Source organism: Podarcis raffonei, chromosome 10, assembly GCF_027172205.1.
Source record: "Podarcis raffonei isolate rPodRaf1 chromosome 10, rPodRaf1.pri, whole genome shotgun sequence".
NCBI lineage: Eukaryota > Metazoa > Chordata > Lepidosauria > Squamata > Lacertidae > Podarcis > Podarcis raffonei.
The window spans coordinates 48,135,281-48,154,120 of NC_070611.1; the positions used below are offsets into that span (position 1 = coordinate 48,135,281).

At 47.6% G+C, this 18,840-nt stretch overlaps 1 protein-coding gene across 1 annotated transcript; it reads right to left on the reverse strand.

The window, feature by feature from the left end:
- Nucleotides 1-422: 422 nt before the first annotated feature.
- Nucleotides 423-18,162, reverse strand: GGA1 (golgi associated, gamma adaptin ear containing, ARF binding protein 1). The gene is made up of 17 exons (XM_053407081.1): nt 17,766-18,162; nt 16,124-16,208; nt 14,686-14,761; nt 11,865-11,963; nt 11,211-11,334; nt 10,622-10,722; nt 10,028-10,108; nt 9,220-9,357; nt 8,178-8,259; nt 7,687-7,794; nt 7,282-7,440; nt 6,664-6,728; nt 5,442-5,620; nt 5,035-5,321; nt 3,552-3,721; nt 2,311-2,421; nt 423-2,040 (listed from the first exon to the last, which is right to left on the reverse strand). Exons 1-17 carry the CDS (start codon nt 17,806-17,808, stop codon nt 1,930-1,932), a joined length of 2,019 nt encoding a protein of 672 aa, XP_053263056.1. The 5' UTR covers nt 17,809-18,162; the 3' UTR covers nt 423-1,929.
- Nucleotides 18,163-18,840: the final 678 nt, after the last annotated feature.

Below are 18,840 nucleotides of genomic sequence, written 5' to 3' on the forward strand. Positions count from 1 at the left end.
TAAGTTAAGGGTTGCATCCCCTCTAGTCAGTTTCATGACCAAATGTTCCAGGGCACAGTCATTGCAGGCATCTAAAACTTTTATCTCTTTGTCCTGACCGGAACATAGGCAATTATCCAGTCTAAACAATTAAAGCACCTGAATTCACTGATTACTGCAGCACTTCCTCGATTGCAAAACGTAACAGAAAAACGTATTCAGATTGCAAAACGTATTCAGAATTCTATATATAGAATACAGAATTCAGCTTTTCTCAAAATAGTATTTTGATGGGGTTTTTTAAAAGCACAGAGTACACACAGTAGTGACCGTGCCTAAGGTAGTGAGGGTCAAGACAGGGTAAGTGGATAAAAGACAGAGGCCTGCAAGTGAGAGATAGGCTACTTGAGATTGCCCTTCCAATCAAGTCCTGACTGATGCGCTTCAGGAAAGAAATTGTTTTATTTCCCATTAATACAGCAGATTTCACACAGAGTCTATTTTAAAGTCCTTTTCCATAGGCAGAATTTTCACCAAAAATATATACACAAGCCTGTTTCAAGAACCAAACCAAACCGAATCTAGAAAGGGGTCAAAGAGAACCCTGAAAGAGAGACCAGAAAGTAAAAGTATCCAGTCACAGCAGAACCCCACTTCAGAAAGGCTTTCCTACCAAAAGGAGACAATTGTTGTCGGAAACAGGGGCGTAAGCCCCCTGGGCAAAACATCGTTCTTCACAATCCCACCCACTGCTCTCAACCGTAAAGCTCAAGTCCACCTCCCGGGGAGCAGCCTGTTCAGTAACTTGCTGAGGCCTCACTCCCACTCAGGCCTGAGGAGAACTCAAGTCAGTCAGAGTGGGCGCTTCCTAGCCCAAATCCTGTGAGCACACCGGTTGGTGGGCGGGAGAAGAGGGGCAGCTTCAGCTGGCAAAGGTCTGTGGGGAACCAGACATTGTTATGGCAACTCTTTCCTCCTCAGCGCCCTCCTCCCGAGTACCAGGCCTGTGCCATATTTAGCTGTGAAATGCAGGAGTTCCACAGTGCTACACAGGCAATATAGTGGGCCCCTCTTCACCCTGTAGGCAGCCTCTTGGTATTGTCGGCTTCCTCTCCCAGAAAGGAGAGGAGAGTGTGGACTACGACCCCTCCCTTGCAGCTGCACAACAGGCCACAACTACCAACCCTTTGAACGTAAGGCATAATAGACGAGGCACACTACCTGCTTTCGTCCTCGCCCATCCCATTCGATGAGTCACTCGGCTCACTGGTGGCTCATTCAGCATGGTGAGCATTAGCCCACAGCCATGATCCAGCCCAGGGTGAAGGAAAGGCCTCGTGAGCAAAACAGACTCAAACACCCTCCTGTTGTGTCAAGGCTGTTTTGCCCGCAGAGTCGTGAACAGGCGCCAACTAGGCCTCCGGTGGCAAAACGGTGGTGCCTTTTGCCCCATCTGAGATCCCAGCCCAGCTTCGTGTTGCGACACAGGGAAGCAGAGCGAGGGGCATCACTCCCAAGTATCAAGCTTGTGTGTGGACAGGGTGGAGTGTGAAATTAGCTGAAGGTTGGGAAGGGGGGTCAGGTCCAACGTAACCTTAAGCAGGAAAGAGGAGGGGAAACGGTCCCAGGAGTCTTTCCCCGGACTTCTTGGAGCTGATCGTGACCGCCCTCTTCTGTGGGGGGGAAAGCAAGAGCCGGGAGAGCAAGGTGAGAGGGGGGGGCTCAGAAACCAAGTTAGAAGAACGGAGAACAACTCACTCAACCAGCCCTGCCCCCACCAACCCCAGCAGGCCTCCCCTCGGCCCACTGTCCTCCACACACAGCCTACGGCCAGCTGCCAGCCATTCCAGTCTGAGAGCTTGGTCTGAGGGCCAGCCAGCTCTGGGAAAGCTCTTGTCCTAGAGGCGGCAGGATCCTTTGAAGCCAGACCCAGTGCAGCGGCGGCAGCAACTAAAGGTCGCCCCATGACTCTGGAGGGGGGAACTGGTCCACGTCGCCCATTTCATTGTAGGTTCGGTCGGCCATGGTGAAGGTCAGCTTGTATCGTAGTCTTACTTTCTCCTGGACAGAGGGAAAGATGAGCAACAGGTGAGGTTTCCCTTCTTAAGGGGTGGCTCTTGCGCTCAGGGAGTTCTGCTTGAGGGTTTCCTACAGGCATCTGGGAAAAAGATGGCGGACTCGAAGCACAACTGGCCTGATCCCACAGGGCTCTTCTGATGTCCTTAATACAGGAGGGAGGGGGGAGAAAAAATGCTGGCAGGGCACTAGCAGTTTGATGCTGATAGGACAAGAAATGCCGCCCACCCTACTCCTCTGCCGAGGTGCCATTACCTTCTGTGGGTTAGCAAGCAGGAGGACCTGGGTGATTGCAGTGGGGGGCACAATAGGGTTGAATGCCGGGAGCTCTGTCCCCGAGGGTGGCTGCAGCTTCACTTTCATCACCTACAGAAACAAAAGTGCATTAGGAGGATTCAGTGACTGACCTGAAGCTGTTAAAGAGCACAAACTGGAGAATCTCATAAACCTGCTTCTAAGCAGCCAAGATGGAAAGATCACCTGGTTAGTCTTCCACGCTCCATCTCCATCTACGCTGCTGTGAAAACAGCTCCCCCTAGTGCCAGAACCTTGATTTAATGCAATAATCTGGGTGCTTTGGGCTCATGATTTAAGAAACCTGGCTCTTTCTTTTTCACAGTGGACGGCAGGAAATGTAAACTGGACCAATACTTTTCCCGATCTTTGACTGCTTTAGGGGGCAGGGCCCTCACATTTGGTGTTCCAAATACAGCTAATCTTTACAATACAAGTGCCAATATACAACTGAGTACATAGAATCGTAGAACTGTACAGTTGAATGGGACACAACCCCCTGCAATGCAAAGAATCTTTTTGCCCAGCGTGGGTCTCAGACCCACAACCCTTGAGATGATGCTGGACTACAAATTCCTGTCATCCGCATTCCTGACCACTGGCCATGCTGGCTGAGGATGATGGGAATTGAAGTCCAACACTGGTCCCACACCGCTGGCATGGGGATTGGCAGCAAATGACCGCTGGGCCAACATTTGAAATGGTCTTGTATAAAACCAGATCACTGGTAGACAAAGCCCATGGACATCTTTTTTCAACTGGCAGCAGGACTCCAAGGTCTCAGGCAGGATCTTCCCCGTTTTAGCTCTGATATTTCAAGATCCTTTTAACAGGAGATGCCAGGGGAATGAACCTGAGACCTTCTGAAAATAAAGCATGGTTATTACCACAGAGCTACACCGCCTCCCACTCCTAAGTTATCAAAAACGGAGGCAAGAGGAATGTATGAAGATTGCACAGGTAGTGTTCATGGGGCCCTGGGAAGGGTTGCAGGCCTGATGTCTTCCTCTACCTTCTCAAAGCAGTGTGGAGTAGTGGTTAGTGTGTTGCACTAGAACCTGCTTATAATAAGTTACTTTTTAAAATTGCTTTTAGTTATATTTGTGGTTTTGGTTGCATCTGTTTTAATTCATGCTGTGAGTTGCTTTGGATCCTGCACCGAAAGGAAGTCAGGATATGAATGAAGTAAGTCAATAAAATACCTTGGGGACGGCAGACTGAAAGATGATGTTCCTAATGGGCAAGGGGGCTGTGCTGAGCATGGAGATGACCACTACTAGCACATCAGGCCGGTCAGGCAGAGAGTCCTTGGCAAAGTGGAAAAGGACACGGAATCCGTGCTGGTCATACACTGTCACCGGCAGGATGTTGCCTGGAGCAAAGAAATACCAGGAGAAACACAAAACAGAAGAGAGAGGATTGGTTCATTCCGCAGAGGCAAACAATTCACTCGCTGGCTAAATGCAATTACACGCTGGGCATTATAACATTTGAATCATAGAATTGTAGAGTTGGAAGGGACCCTGAGGGTCTTCTAATCCATCCCCCTGCAATGCAGGAATTCTGCCCCCAGTTGTCCCTGGGCAGGCTCAAGCCACCAACCTTCTGGTTAGCTGCCAGATGCACTGACCCATTGTGCTGCCACAGGCGCCCTCTGGAGCCCAAACAAGGCTAAGAACAGCTTGTAACTCAATCTCCTTGTTTAATGCTGTTTAAGTTAATAGCGCATCCTTTCTCAGATGCAGCAAAGGCTGGCAACAACAGGTTTATAAAGAGGCAAAGACACGTCAATTTCAATACTGAAAGCAGATCATAAGTCCTTCCCCACAATCTCCTCCCAGCCAGGGCCATCTTTACCCCGGGGTGCAAGGGGTGCAGGGCGCCCAGGTGCCGAATTCTGGGGGGCACCAGGCGCCCGCCACTGGAGCCGCCTAAGCCCTTAACTATTTACCTGTTATGAAATAATAAATAATTTTGAGCAAGCTAGAAAAACGAAATACATATATACCTAGGTATTACCGAAATGTATACCTACCATGTCACTAAAGGACTTTCGGCTTTGTGCGCTCATTTACTAAAGACACGTTGCACTAGCATTCACAACAGTGGTGCTTGTCAGACTCAATGATGGCGCTTGTCATTCACAACAGTGCCGTGCATGCGAAATGAACTCTTACATCAAAATATTATGTTCCGTATTGTATTGAGCTGCTGTGCAGCGGCACCTTTGACACGATTGATGTTTCGCTAAACTAAATTTGGGGGTGCTGGGCGGATCTTTGCACCCCGGCGGCACATGTGCTAAAGACGGCCCTGCTCCCAGCTAACACTTAGCCTCTAAAAGTCGGGGCAAGTGAACATGCTTCGCAACAGGTGCAGAAGACCTTATTTGGGCTGAGACTTATTTACAAGAAGGGTTTCAACACATGGCGGTCTCCTGTATATGTGCTCTTTCCTACCAGTCCATCAGAGAGCTGAAAAGAACTAGGAGAGCCACCACCCTGAATCCTGGAGTCCAACACCTTGCTGGGAGGTAAGATTCATCAATCCACCCTGGCGAAGATCAAGCCCCTTCCACCCATCTGAGAGAAAAGGTGCTTGCAGAATAGCCCCAAGTATCTCAAGCAGCTGAGCCAAGCCACATGTCCCAAGGTAAGGCCACCCTCCACCTCTGCCCAGACTCACTTGGTTTGATGGATTCCAGAGGCACCGTGACGTTTGTCAGTGAGATTTCCAGGGGGGATGTGGAAGCAGGGAGACCCGCTGTGGGGAGCGTGGCTCCAGAAGGTGTTGGGGGCCCCCGAGGGACTGCGGCAGGTGCTGGCTGCTCGGAGGACAGGGGCAAGGGGGCAGGAGGGTTTGAAGAGAGGCTCGGGAAGAGAGGCAGGGCGCTGCTGGTGTTCACAGCTGGGCTGGAAGTGCTCTTGTTTTGGAGGTCGCGCAGTGTCAACCGTGGCGGGGGCTGCTTCTCCCTGCAAAGTGGACAAGAGAGACACAAGCTGTTGAGAGGAGGAGCAGAAAGGCGGGCTTCCACTTCAGCCAGAAGCTGCTCTCCCTCCTCGCAGCTGGCCCTTCCCCACCTTGCTTCCTACCATCTGACTTGCAGAGACTCCGGGGGAAGAGACTGTTGCATCAAAGTCTTGCCCAGCAGATCCAGGTCATCCATGCCGCTGGCGGCAGCAGGAGGTGTCGTAGCAGGTGGTCCAGCATCAGCTTTCCCCACTGGGGTGGGTGGGACTGGGGGTGCGCCAAGTTCAGGGCTGTCGGAAGACTGCAGTGGAAAGAGAAGAACTAACAGCAATGCAACCAAGAGCAAGCAAACTGAAGCAAAACCCCTTGGCAGGGAGATCAGAGATATTACCACCCAGTACACTGAACACAGTTCAACACACGGCCTTTGACACACGATGACAGCTCTGGCAAACTACTATGATCCTGCTTCAGAACACAGCTGGAAGGACTGCAGTGGTTTGCAAGTTTGTACATTTCCACAGAGTAAACTTGCACAAGCCCCACACTGACAGCACCACTCAAGGAATGATGGGGGTGATGGGAATGTTATTACTACAAGGTTTGGCGCTGAGGCATGAAGCTAAAAAGGGGGTCCCATACATACCAACAATGCAGCAGTCAGAGATTAATGTGCACTCTCAAGCAATAGAGGGAAATGCCTGTTCACCTACAAAAATAGGAGGCAACTCTCCATTTGCTGGAGACTTAGCCTTCATATGGTGAAGGGAAGCTGCAGCCTCAAGCTACTTCAATCCTTTTCTCTCCACTCCAAGAAAGCAGGACTTCCCCTTCCTCTCACAAAGACCACTAGGAGCAGGGAGATTGGTTTTCATGTGCGATGGAGCTTTGTTCTAGTCCAACTGAAAGTTCCCCCCATTCCCAGTTGAAGAGCAAACATCCTGAAGTGGTAGTAGATGATGAGAACTACCTCAGAATTTACAGCATTTCCTTCATACATTACTTCTACATAGAAACCACATGCACACACAGATTGCCATATTCAATGATTGCATGTTTCCCCACCACCAGCCCTTGTACACATGCTGTGGGAATATAGTCAATTTCAGTTCTTCAGAATATGCACTCCGAGCAAAAATACAAGCATACAATCTTCAGTTGTGATCATCCACGTGCAGGTTTCATAGGACACATTCAACGGAGAAAATGAATAGTTTGGCCTTACAGCTGACCTTCTTTCCTCTTGAAAAACCTGCAGCATCAGCTGCAGTTCTTCTCCCATCCCAAAAGGGTTCTGAATTCTCTCAAAAAGAAATTAATATTTTCTAAAAACCAAGCCCTTACCTGAAAATTGTTCCAGCCACTGTTATCTGTACCCTGGGCTGAGGGAGTTGCTGGATCATTAAGCCCTAGAGAGAAGAAAAAGATAAAGGAGATCCCATGATGCCAGAATGGAGAATCCAAAGAGTGTAGGACCAGGCAGAGGTTTGTAAACTGTATCTTGCCTTTGGAACACCCTTCCAGGGAAGGCCACCTCTCATCTTCCTTAATGGCCTTCTGCAAACAGGTAGAGCCTTCCTTGGGCTCTGAGTTGCTCTCTTACAGAATGGTGGTGGTGGGTGGGTGTGTTTTTAAAGATTACTGTTGTATTCTGTTATTTCCTGCTCCTGTTTCACTGTTCCCTTGCAATAGTTGTTTTAGATTGTTAATATGTGGTTTTTGTCCATGTCTTTAAAGGTGTTGAGCTCTATGGAGGGCAGAAGGGGTAGTGTTTTAAATAAATATGTACAGCAGAGAAACTGGAGAGGGAAGTCCTCCCCTACTCCCACCAGGTTTGGTGGGGAAACTGGTTAGTTTCATTATCACAAACATCTTCCCGTTTTGCCCAGCCCCATTCTGCGTATTCCTTGAATACCAGACACTTTCCATTTCCCAGTGGCTTCAGAGTTTCCCTGGACTCACCTAATGACATGAGCTCGTCATCCAGCAGAGAGACGGAGCTGGTCTGCTCTGGCACAGAAGTTGCTGAGCCACCACTTGAGAAGCTTGGTAAGGCTGGGTAGGAGGGGCTCGTGGTTGGCATGTCGAGTCCGGATAGATCCAGAAGTGCTGAAGTGCTGCCTGTGAGAAGAGGCAAGCAAGTCAATTATGCTAGTTAGATGCTTGTTCCACAATCCCCCGTTTCCTATATTTTCTGCTCAACTGACCCAGCCCTATTGCCAAGACATTCCTCCTTCCACTTCCTTAATTGCAAGTTTGGATGCCCAACCAATTTCACTCGGCAATATTTCGTGGTCGGGGTCTTGCTTTGGAAAGGACAAAGCAAAACCTTCCCTTTAGGGCAGTCCGTTCCTCGGGCTTCCTTACCTGGGAGACAACCAGCCGCAGTCTCACCATTGATCTCCTCTCCTTTCACAAGCTGCTTGTACAGGTTGATCACTTGTGTCAGGTTGTCATTGGCTTGCAAAATTTCCGCTGCAACAGGAGGACAAAGATGATGATCGCAGGGTGCCCCAGCACCCCATTATTCAACAAGAACGTGTGTGAATGTTGAATCCTAAAACTTGATTTTCTGCAACAAGAATGTACTACACCGCTAAAAGCATGTAGATGGCTATTGAGAGTTAGATTGCTATCCTGGTGGGTCTACTGATGCAATTAAAGTACAGTCTTAGCTGAAACAGTCCCAGTTATCCAGTTCTGAAATTTGGAATATTTTCTCAAGGACCTCCAGCCACCCATCCAAGTAGCCTGTCCTGAACAGCTCAGCATGAGGTGGAAGTAGGGAAGCCGGGAGGTGGGAATGGGTAAGAATAGGGAGGCCCTTGTCACCATCTAAGGCGGCTGCCTGCATTTACCTAGTGCCTCATCGTTGTCCTCTGTATCACTAGCAAGCCGAAAAAGCATGGGCCTCATGCGCTCACAACGCTGGTACAGCTCCTGCAATGGGGAAAGAGTCGGTTTCATAATATGCTCTCTTGGGGTTATATACAGCAGGGATCGCAATTTGGCTCACAAGTTCGTCCCCCCCCCCCGCCCCCAAGTCTCACACACCTGCCCACACCTGATATCACAGGTGATGTCACGTGTGGGTCTGGTAGAGAAACGGCACAAGGAACACCTGGGAACCTTAAAAAATGCTTCTGGCTGCTCCTTGATAAAGGAGACATGCTATCAGTGGCAATCACAGGACTGGCCCCGGACAGCAAGCCCGGCTGAGATCAACAGTTAGAGCAAGATCCAAAGCAGGGCTTGCTTTCAGTGCAAATATTCCTTTGCACTGCCAACCTGAATTCAAGCAAGCAATGCAAAGGATCTTCCCCAGCAAGTGGAACTCAATTCATGCCCACAAAGGAAATCTGTTACATTGGATCACCTGATGTCATTGTGACGCCAGGATTGACAGGTCCTGCCCACTTGTCAAAATGGCCTGCGAGGGTGGGGGATGGTCAGGATCTAGACCTCCAGCTGGAACCTGCTCCCCACTCCTGATATACAGTCTAAAAACACAATTGTTTTGTATTTGGGGAGGTTTCTGAAATTCCTGTAATGATATTTATGGTTTGTGTCAATTTGAAATCATCATTAATTTCACCAAGTCCAGCTGAAGGAACTACAGTTGTACCTTGGATCCTGAACACCTTGCGAGTCAAATGTTTTGGCTCCCGAACACTGCAAACCCAGGTGGTGTTCCGGTTTGTGAACGTTCTTTGGAACTCAAATGTCCAACACAACTTCCATGGCTTCCGATTGGCTGCAGGAGCTTCCTGCAGCCAACCAGAAGCCGCACCTTGGTTTCCGAACGTTTTGGAAGTTGAACGGACTTCCAGAACAGATTCCGTTTGACTTCCGAGGTACCACTGTAAAAAGCTCCCACAACTAGGACAGCTCTTTTCTTACTTTCATGAGGTCCTCGCTGCTCTCGGTCGTCTCCCCTTTGCTGTAGTTATTCACCATCTCGGTCAGGAGCTTCACATTGTTGTTCACCTCCTCGATGGCGTTCACCCTCTTGGAGATCTTCTCCATTCGCTTTTGGTCCTGGAAGAAGTGGAAGGGTGAGAGCAGCCTGGGTTTCTTCCTTACCCCTCTGGAAAACTCAAAATAAGTGGCCCACTTTCTGGAATGCCACCTGGAAGGGACTCTGGTTTGGACAGTGCATTTGAGACCCTCCCATTTTACACCACCGACACCGCTGCATGCTGGGAGAATGCCACAACACCCTGGACACTGGGGGACATTACCCAGCTGCATTATAGAGAACTGTTACAGCTCCTTTTACAACAGCAAACTGTACTTCTGAAGCTCAAGAATCTCTTTCCCCCTCCACCCCTCAGCACAACAGCAAAGGACAACCTAGGAACAGGTAAAAACACACCACCCGTTTTCTTGCTCTGCTCCAGCCAGGTATTTTACTGTTCCTCCCCTCAACCCAATGTTGACGGAGGGACAAGAGTAGAGCTATGAAGGGCCCTCCCATTTCCCCACCAGACACCTACACATGTCCAGGCAAGAGGGCTTGACACAGAATGGAATCCGGGTTCAAATCCCTGCACAGACATGCCACTCACTACCTGAACTACGTCACAGGGTTGCCGTGGGGTTACAACTCTGCTCTAAGATCCCTTGGAAAAGAGCAGAATGGCACACAAATGGCACAAACCTGGTTGACAGCTAGAGGCGGAAAGAGTTCTCAGTGGGGAAAGCTTACCTCCTGAACCATCTCTTTGATAAGTTTGTTGGCAGCCCGGAGATCCTCAGGGTGGGAGCTTTTGAGCAGGCGAGCCAGCATCTGCAAAGGCACATAGATCAGAGGAAAGCAGGCCTGAGGGGCAAACAGGCTGCTCTGGGAGCATTTCTGTACCCCTGCCTTACAGCTTGTAACCACTTAGCCCAACAACTATATACTGGGACCTGCCAGGACCCTAAGGATCCCCTAGCTTGGCAGTTCCAGGCAGGAAGCAAAAACAAGAGGTCTCTTGAACCCACCACACATGGTTGGTAGCTTACATTTAGCTTGGTAGCCTGCTATAACATTCCAGTCTCTTAGCAACAAAATAGGAAATTAAGATGTTTAAAGGGAATACAGGGGGAAATTCCACCATTTTTGTGGGAGGCTTTTGCCTGTTACTGCAGGGGAAAGAAACTGCAGCAGGTAAGAAATTCAGAAAATTTAAAGGGGCTGATAGAGGCTCCTTCTGCACCTGGAAGTATTTCCCCCAGTAAACCTTGAGAAAGCGGAAAACTCTATCTTGGATGAACAAGAAAAATGAGAAAAGTTTAAAGTCATCTATTTAGTGCTTACCTTGGACTTCTCTTCATCATCAAAGATGACATTCTTTGGCCTGGGAGGAGGCAGCGTGAAGGGGGCATCGTCCGGCAGCTTGGGGTCACATTTTACAATCCCTGCAAGCAAACAGCAGTTTTTACCAACTTAAAGGTATTTCTCATGGTTTTTGTTATGGAATAACGACGACAGAGGGATGCTCAGTTCTTAAAACTATCCTTCCAGTGCTGCTGATGTGCAGTTCATGATTTTTGTAAAAATGCCAAAACGTTAACCAATATGGTATAGTAGTTAGAGAGGGTTGGACTAGCCCCTGAGAGACCAGGGTTCAAACTACTAATCAGTCATAAAGCTCACTAGGTGACATTGGGCAAGTCACAATTTTTCAACCTAACCTACTTCACAGGGCTGCTGTGAAGGTGACATTAGGGGGGGGGAGAGAACCAGGTATACCACCTTGAGTTCCCTGTAGGCAAAGTTGGGAAATAAAATGTAAAAAACAAATAAATAAAGCTTGACAAGCTACATTCTTCTGCATCAGAACACATAGCGGGGGGGGGGGGGCAGGAAAGCCATGGATTCTCTGGGCTCAGAAAGGGTCTCTCACCTTGTTTTTTCAGCATCTGATAGGCCTCTGTAATCTTCACTTCATGAGGCAGGCCCAACGTCCAACTATACAACAGCTCCAAGATCTTGGATTTCACTTTCTCTGGGGTCCGGCTTCCTAGATACTGAGGGAAACAAGCACACACCCACATCAAACATGATGGGACTTAGAGGAGGAATTTATATTGGGAGAAAGGCTTGCACCATGGTCCCAGGGAGCTTTGTAACAAGCTCAAGGTGACATTTCGTGTGCTTGGTTGGAGTGGAAAGTGAGGATTTACCCCTTTGCTGTATTTTGAAAGTTAAGGAGTCCAGACCAAACCATCTGTAGCTGCTGGCAGAATGGAATCTGATCTCTACTTCAGCATTTCCACAAAAGGAGAAGGGGAATTCAAAAGCCAACCTGAGGCTTTTTGTAAGCATGAGTGAGGACACAAATCAAAGGAACAAATAAAAGACATATTCTGTCAAGCAGCTCTGGATTTCCCACGCTGTTGCCATAAAGCCAACATATATCCCTAAATTGCCTTCTACTGCTCTGGAATCGAAGTCTGCTGAAAAGTCTGCATGGCGTAAAACAGCTCCTTCTTTGCTGTTTCAATGAAGCCTATGTCGCCACCCCTCTTGTTCCTGTCACACCACTAACGAGACTCACCTTGGGCGACACCACCTTGATGAGCTCGTTAAGGAAGCGGAACTTGCCTACTTCATCATGGAAACGTTTGCCACAGCTTTTCATACAGGCCTCCAGAACCTGTGCATGGGCAAGACAGCAGGGAGTGAACACGGATATCCAACCCCCAGGAGGCCCTAATCCCATTCCCTGCTTCAGGATGCAATAGAACAGAGGGCTGGGAAGCTATTTAGAACAGGGTACAAACAGCACCCTATAAAGTATATGTACCAGAAGATATCACACGTTTCTTCCCCATTTTTTAAAAAATGTACCACTGTGTTTATCATTTTGTTCTCCAGATGCCCATACTCACAGCAGTGAACCTCATCATTGTGCTTTACATTGATGTTTGGCTGAATCCAGCCAGTAAATCTACTCCAGCTATTAATAGGGTCCCTTGGAGACCTATTTTAAGCTCCCACGTGGCTCCCTGCACAAGTTACCTTCCCTATCTCACAGGGCTGGAAATAATCAAAGGGAATCCCATCTGAACTCAATGCAGAATTGGCCACCACTTCCTGACACCTCTGGGGTACACCTCTGAGTAGGGGCTGAATCTCCTTATCCCAGGCATAGGGAACCCATGGCCCTCCAGGTGTTTGTTCCCATCATCCTTGACCACTGTTCACGCATAATGACATAACCAGTCAATGACATGTGTTGATCAATGTTTGCTGTTCCCATAGACTCAAAAGATTCTGCCCTCCTCCGCTGCTGTGTGCACAGGTGAGTAGAATTCATTAGACACACTGAATGCTGCAAGACTATCCTTATTAGGCACCTGATCCCATATTTCACATGTCAATAGTCAGATGAGAGTTTACTCTTTCCCAAGCTCCTATGCGCCAACTGCATTTACTCTTGCTAGAATCTGAAAGCTTCTATCACATCAGCAGAAGGCTGGTCAGAGTCCCCTCAATTCATGATGCAAGATGAATGTAAGGAGTGGGGCTGGAAGAAATAACAGGGATTTTCCATTTGTGACTATAAATTTCATTTTAAATAGAACACCATTTGAGGCATTTTTATTCAGATGTTTTTAAATTGATAGTTTATGAATTTCCTTTTTAATATGATATTGCTAAGTAGCCTAATTCTTGTTTGGCGATTCATTTAGCATTTCCGTTCATTTAATTATAAGCACTTTTATTGTTCCTAACCATCTAAAGCAACTGTTTTGTGTGGATGGGGAAGAAATCCCTTATGCCATAACCGTAATGCACAATTGCCACAGGCAAGGCAAGTTCCTAGTCGTCATGGCTGTAAAGAAGCATTCAACAAGAGAAATGCAGTTTCTCAAAGGAGCTCAGATATTTTGAAAGAAAATAATCCCATGACTTCAAGGAGCTGGCTCATGACTCTGAAGAGGTGGTATGAAGAGGAGCAGGACTAGAATAATCGGGCTTGTGAAAAAGTACTTGTCTCACTCGCCATCATGCCAAAATTACTCACTGAAGATAAAATTCAAAAGATGGGATGGTTTGTGAGACATCACAGAAGTGGAGAAAAAATATATATTGGCTATGATTCACTTTTTCATCATGCAACTATTTACATAAGACAACTGTTTACATCTCAATAACTACGACTTAAAACAACTCTTCTACAATGCTTCAATGTGTGTCCAAGAAAAGTACCATTACTAGCCCATTGTATGCACTGTTTTCAATTTATTTACTTCTTAAATAGTCCAAGAGCCACTGTCAAGAAAATATCAGTTCAAAAAATTGAGATTGAAGTCAGGTTTCATGGTGTAAAATAATGGAAAAGAATACTTAAGTCACGGATGAAAAGACCTTCATTAGGGTGGAAAACATAACTGGCTAGAAAATTTCCTAAATAATATGTAAGGGTGGGGGGGATCCTCTTCCACTTTATATAGGACAGTGGGAAGTGCTGTGTATGAAAGACTGTGATAGAAGAGCCAAGACAAAAAATGATTTTTTATTCACGATCTACGTTTGTCCATCTGAGGATCAGAAATTAGCCTAGGAAATCTATTTGTTCTTAATCTCTTTGGAGGCAGTAGTGGGAGGACTGGGAAAACTCTCACTGCAATGTGAGAGTTGGTTCACTTGTTTCACTTATCTGATTTTTCATTGCCATGTACATAATCATCAGGTCCATTCAAGCCCCAATTCTATACTGATCCTGTGTCTAGAATTACACAAATCAGTTGTAACTTGCCAAAGTGTTTCAATGGAGGCTGTTGGCTTGAGCAAGTTTTTCACCACTCCTCAGGGCCAACACTCCCCACATCATCCCTGAACATAGCTGTCAACTTTTCCCTTTTCTTGTGAGGAATCCTATTCGGAATAAGGGAATTTCCCTTAAAAAAGGGAAAAGTTGACAGCTATGTCCCTGAAGTGCTGAAAACAATGGGACTAGAGTGCCTTTTCCGAAATACTGAGAATCCCATGAGAAAACAAAGGCATCTGGCAAAACTATCTGACCTGCTGCTATACAGTGGGGGGACTCATCAACCCTCCTGAGCCAACTGCCTCAGCCTTCGAATAGATTCGTGTTAAGCTTTGGTCAACTCCTGCCCAAGGCTGCATCCAAAACGTAAAGTTATGACACCCCAGACTGAGATATTCACACGGAAAATTCACCTCCCTCCCTCCAGCCTTTAGTCCAGGTGTGGGGAACTAAAACTGAACTAAAACTCCACAACATCCCTGACCGTTGGCCATTCTTGCTGGGGCTGACTGGAGTTGTGGTTCATCAACATCGGAAGGGCCAACCATTCCACACACCTGCTTTAGTTAAAACTGGCAGGAAATGGTTCAAAACCTCTTACCGTAAGAGCCTGAATGGCTTCCCATTCTTGGGGTGACTGGATCTTGTGAGCTAGAAGTCGAGTGGCAAGCGGTGGGCTGAATGATAAGACACAGGAATGGTTACTGAAGGACTTGCTGCTGTGATAAAGATATTGCTGTGAAAACACTTGGGGTAAATGGTCTGGCCTTAACTCCTGTGTGTGCTGCAGTTTGTAGAACCTGTTGAATGCCTTCTTTTACTCCCGTGTTCATTTTATTTCACAGTCCAATTAGCTCCAGCAACCTCAGCACACTTTTGATGCAGTTTGGTTTACAGCACTCTCCAGCTACAGCAGAATTGGGCTTGCAGCCAAGACACCCAGCCACTGTCTCTGCCTGTCCCTCCTAGCTCAGCTGATCCCATTAGCAGTTGTTGTTAGGCAGCCCCCAGAGGCCAGGCAGCAGCAGCATCTGAAGCAACTGAGGTTGCCTAGGTTTCTGAAATGGAATTGCCCCTGACAGATCAGCGGTTCTGGCATTTTATTGAAAGGCTTTATGTAATTTACTGTGGTTTCCCAGACCATAATTTCAAGGTCTCAGGTTTGGAAGATATGTAGCAGCAGTAATTTGAAATACATTAGAAGTAATTTGAAATAGTAGTAATTTGAGCAGATTATAGGTCAAATTTGTTTTCTGTTGCTCCAGAGTAGGTGTAGCCAACATGGTGCCCTCTAAGTGATGCTGGACTACAAATATCATCATCCCTTTACATGCTGGCTGGGGTCTGAATAGTCTGTCCCATGATGAATTCATAATCCTAATTCAAGACCTTAGTCGAGGACTCCAGTAACCCAGAATGGCCACACTGTGAAACCTGACTCACTACTGACAAAGAGAGGTGTGCCATGTTCCCATTTCCTTATGCACTATCTGTTTATCATAGCCCACCCACACAGCACAGCAATTCTTTCTTGCAATCTGCTAAATCCCCATAGCATTTAAACAGGTTTACCCCACACAACGTATTTATCTAACTCAGCATTCACACTGTGCCATCAAACCTTTTTAGATCTGATTTTGTGCATACCCACCCAATAAACCATGTCTTCTGTAACTAATTCCCTTTTCTGTTTGTCATTCCATCATTCCCCAACTCCTGACTACATCACAAAGAAGTAGGTTCCCATTTTTAATATCTAACACCCCTGCACAAATGTTATCCCAATGAGAGGAAAACAGTTTCATGTAAAATAAGAAAATGAACCAACGTCTTAGGAGATGAAGGGGGACACACACAAAACCAGAAGAGCAGAAACAACAGGGTGCTGGTGCAGCCATATGCTTCCTCTGAATGCTTTTCTAGAAGACCCACATTTAACCAGTTATTTGGAATGACTCAGGCTACTTCTTGAGTGACATCCACAGACAAAACAGTTAATCTATCTATAATTCGTAGGGCAACAGATTAGGTATACTAACCCCTCTAGTTCCTTATTGAGCTGGTCACAGAAAGCATTAATGCTGTCCCATTCCAGGTCCTTGTTCAGAGGGTTGGTAGCTCTATCTGAATTGATAAAGAAAAGAAAAACTTCTGTCAAGAGCAGATCTTACCTGCAAGGGGAACAACAGTTTCCCAGAGTGGTTTTCCAACGGTATCCCACATAAAGGGAAGTTTAAAAAAAGACAGTTTCCTGCAAGGGTGCCACGACATACAGTGGGAATTAGGCAACTGAAAGAGGTCATAACTCAGGAAAGGAGCACATGTCTTGCATGCAAAAGGTCCCATGTTCAATCCCTAGCACCACTGCTTGAAAAGCTCTTTCAAAGCAGGATTAGAAAAGATCTGTGAGTGCACAGTATGACTCAATAGAGATAGCTTCATGTGATCATGAATGAGATCTGGGACTGGAGCATAGAGTGGTTCAGTCTAGCGCCTCAACTCTTGGAAAGATGACATACCTACATTTTCACCAGCTTACATTATTAAGTATCATGTAAAAAAAAAATGACGTGAAATGAAGCTGCATTAAGGACCAGATGCTCACCATAGCCAAAATAACTACACTGGGTTTTGTTTGTTTGTTATTTTGCTTTCATCTTGGTTTACCTAATTAACTATCTTCTGGCACAAGAAGAACAACATGCCTTTTCATAATGATCTACCAACTGCAGACTGGGTTAATCCTGAAGCATTAATCAAGCCGCTTTGGAGAACAGAATGACACAAATAAATCTCTGTATGGATAGATAATAAAAGGGGCAGAAAGAAGCTCTAGAAAAGAAATACAGCTTAAAGACCAACAACCATATTGTGACAGAAGTTTTCACAGACCAGAACTCACTCGTGTGAAATGGATGTAGACCTTCAAAGTGGATAGCCCCCAAATGAAACCTGTCCACTTCATTTTGGGGTCGATGTCTCTTTCCCTGTCTATTCAAGTGCAAATTATGGGTGATATCCAATGTTACACTCAAGTGCAGAACCAGGGAAATCTACGGACTTAACTTTCAAGTATGACTTCACTGGGTATTGCCCATTGCCTATGTCTCTGAATGTATTTTAAGCACCCCTTGCTACTTTACGACCAGACCTGACAAGAGTGTGGTAGGAGAGGCATCTCTTCCCCTCTCTTTCAGTGGCTGCGCATATTTTAAAGTTAAGTTTTTATTATGACCTTTTTTTTGCACTGGATCAGATCGTTATAAGGTGTGCGATCTTTGTTGTGTGTGTGTGTAAACCGCCTTGGGTATGGTAATGTAAAAAGGCGGTTTACCAAATAGAAATGAAATGGGGAAAATAATCCTTCTAGGTGTGCTTGACTGCAGAGCAAGCCTACTGAATCCAACAGCACTTTACTTGGGGGTGCGTATTCCTGGGACACGCCTGCACATTCGCACGTTACGAACTGCGTGGGTCGGGGCAGGGGAGCAAAGCATCCCGGCGATTCGCGAGGAAACAAAAGCGAGAAGGGGGGCGTCTGAGCTACCTGGCCCAGAGCTCCCGAGCTCCGTTCCCCGGTGAGCGTTAGGCCCAGGGCAACGATTCCCCTCAGGACCAGCACCTGCGGCTCCGGGTGGGGCCAGAAATCGCCAGGGGGCCCCTCCCCCCCCCCGCACTCACTGATCCTCGACTCCAACGTCTCCGCCTCCATGCCAGGCTCCATCTGCTCCCGGCCTTTCTCGCCGCCGCCGCCGCGGCCTCCCGGCTAAAGACGCGACGTCCCTGCCGCCCTCCCGCTCCGGCGGCGCGGAGCCATAGAGAAGGAACTGCTCCAGAGAACAGTCTAGAGAGTGGGCCGTTCTTGGAACTATAGACAACCGCGGAAGTGAGTGCTAGAGCGCCCCCGGGGAGCGGGGTTTTTTAAAAAAAGAACCAAAGGAAAAAACAACCCCGTCTGCCGCTTCCTCCTCCGAGTCACTGAGGTTGACAGGCTGGGCCTAGAACGTCCCCGAGGGCGGAAGTGAAATGAGCACCGAGCGCGGTTGATATCCGTCTGACGATTTTACGAGTAGCGTAACTTCCTGGGCCGCGGCGGAAACGACGGAAACCGGAAGCCTGGCATAAGGACTGGGATAGTCCTAGACTAGGGAAAGGCAAACACAATGGTTTTCAAGTCCTACATGGGTGGTTGCTTTTTCATCTCTATGGTACAACGCGGAAGCCGCTGACGGGATATCATAGAAGAATAACGTCTGGGCCTAGAACGCCTCAAGCTGAGCGTCTGTGATTTGTCACCGCTTGTGTCAAGGTGGTTGGCGGCCTTTGATTGGAGCGCGAAGGCTTCCGCGAGAGAGACGGGAAGGGCGGGGCGGGGGAGACGTAGGGAGTAACTTCCGCTCTGAGTCCCGTGTCCTTGTTTGAAAATTTACGGAGAGGAAAGGGCGCATAGCTGCCATAGGGCGTTGCTATCGCGGAGGCGGGGCTATGAGTGGCGCGGTTTGATTGGTCGACGGTGGGAAAGGGCGTGGCCAAGGGAGAGAGCCGGTGGGAGCCGTTCTGTAACGTCTGAAGGCGCTCTCCGTGTTGGGCTGTCACCTTTGCGGGGCGCATTCCTGGCAAAAATGCGCCTGGCCAGTAAAGCAAAACAAAAGCCTCTTTTAAGGGACCTGCCAGTATTCGCAAAGTTGCACTGGAGCCTAAGCGTCCAGGGTGATTTGAATAGGTTCATTCGGCGCCAGGAAAACACATTGTTTCT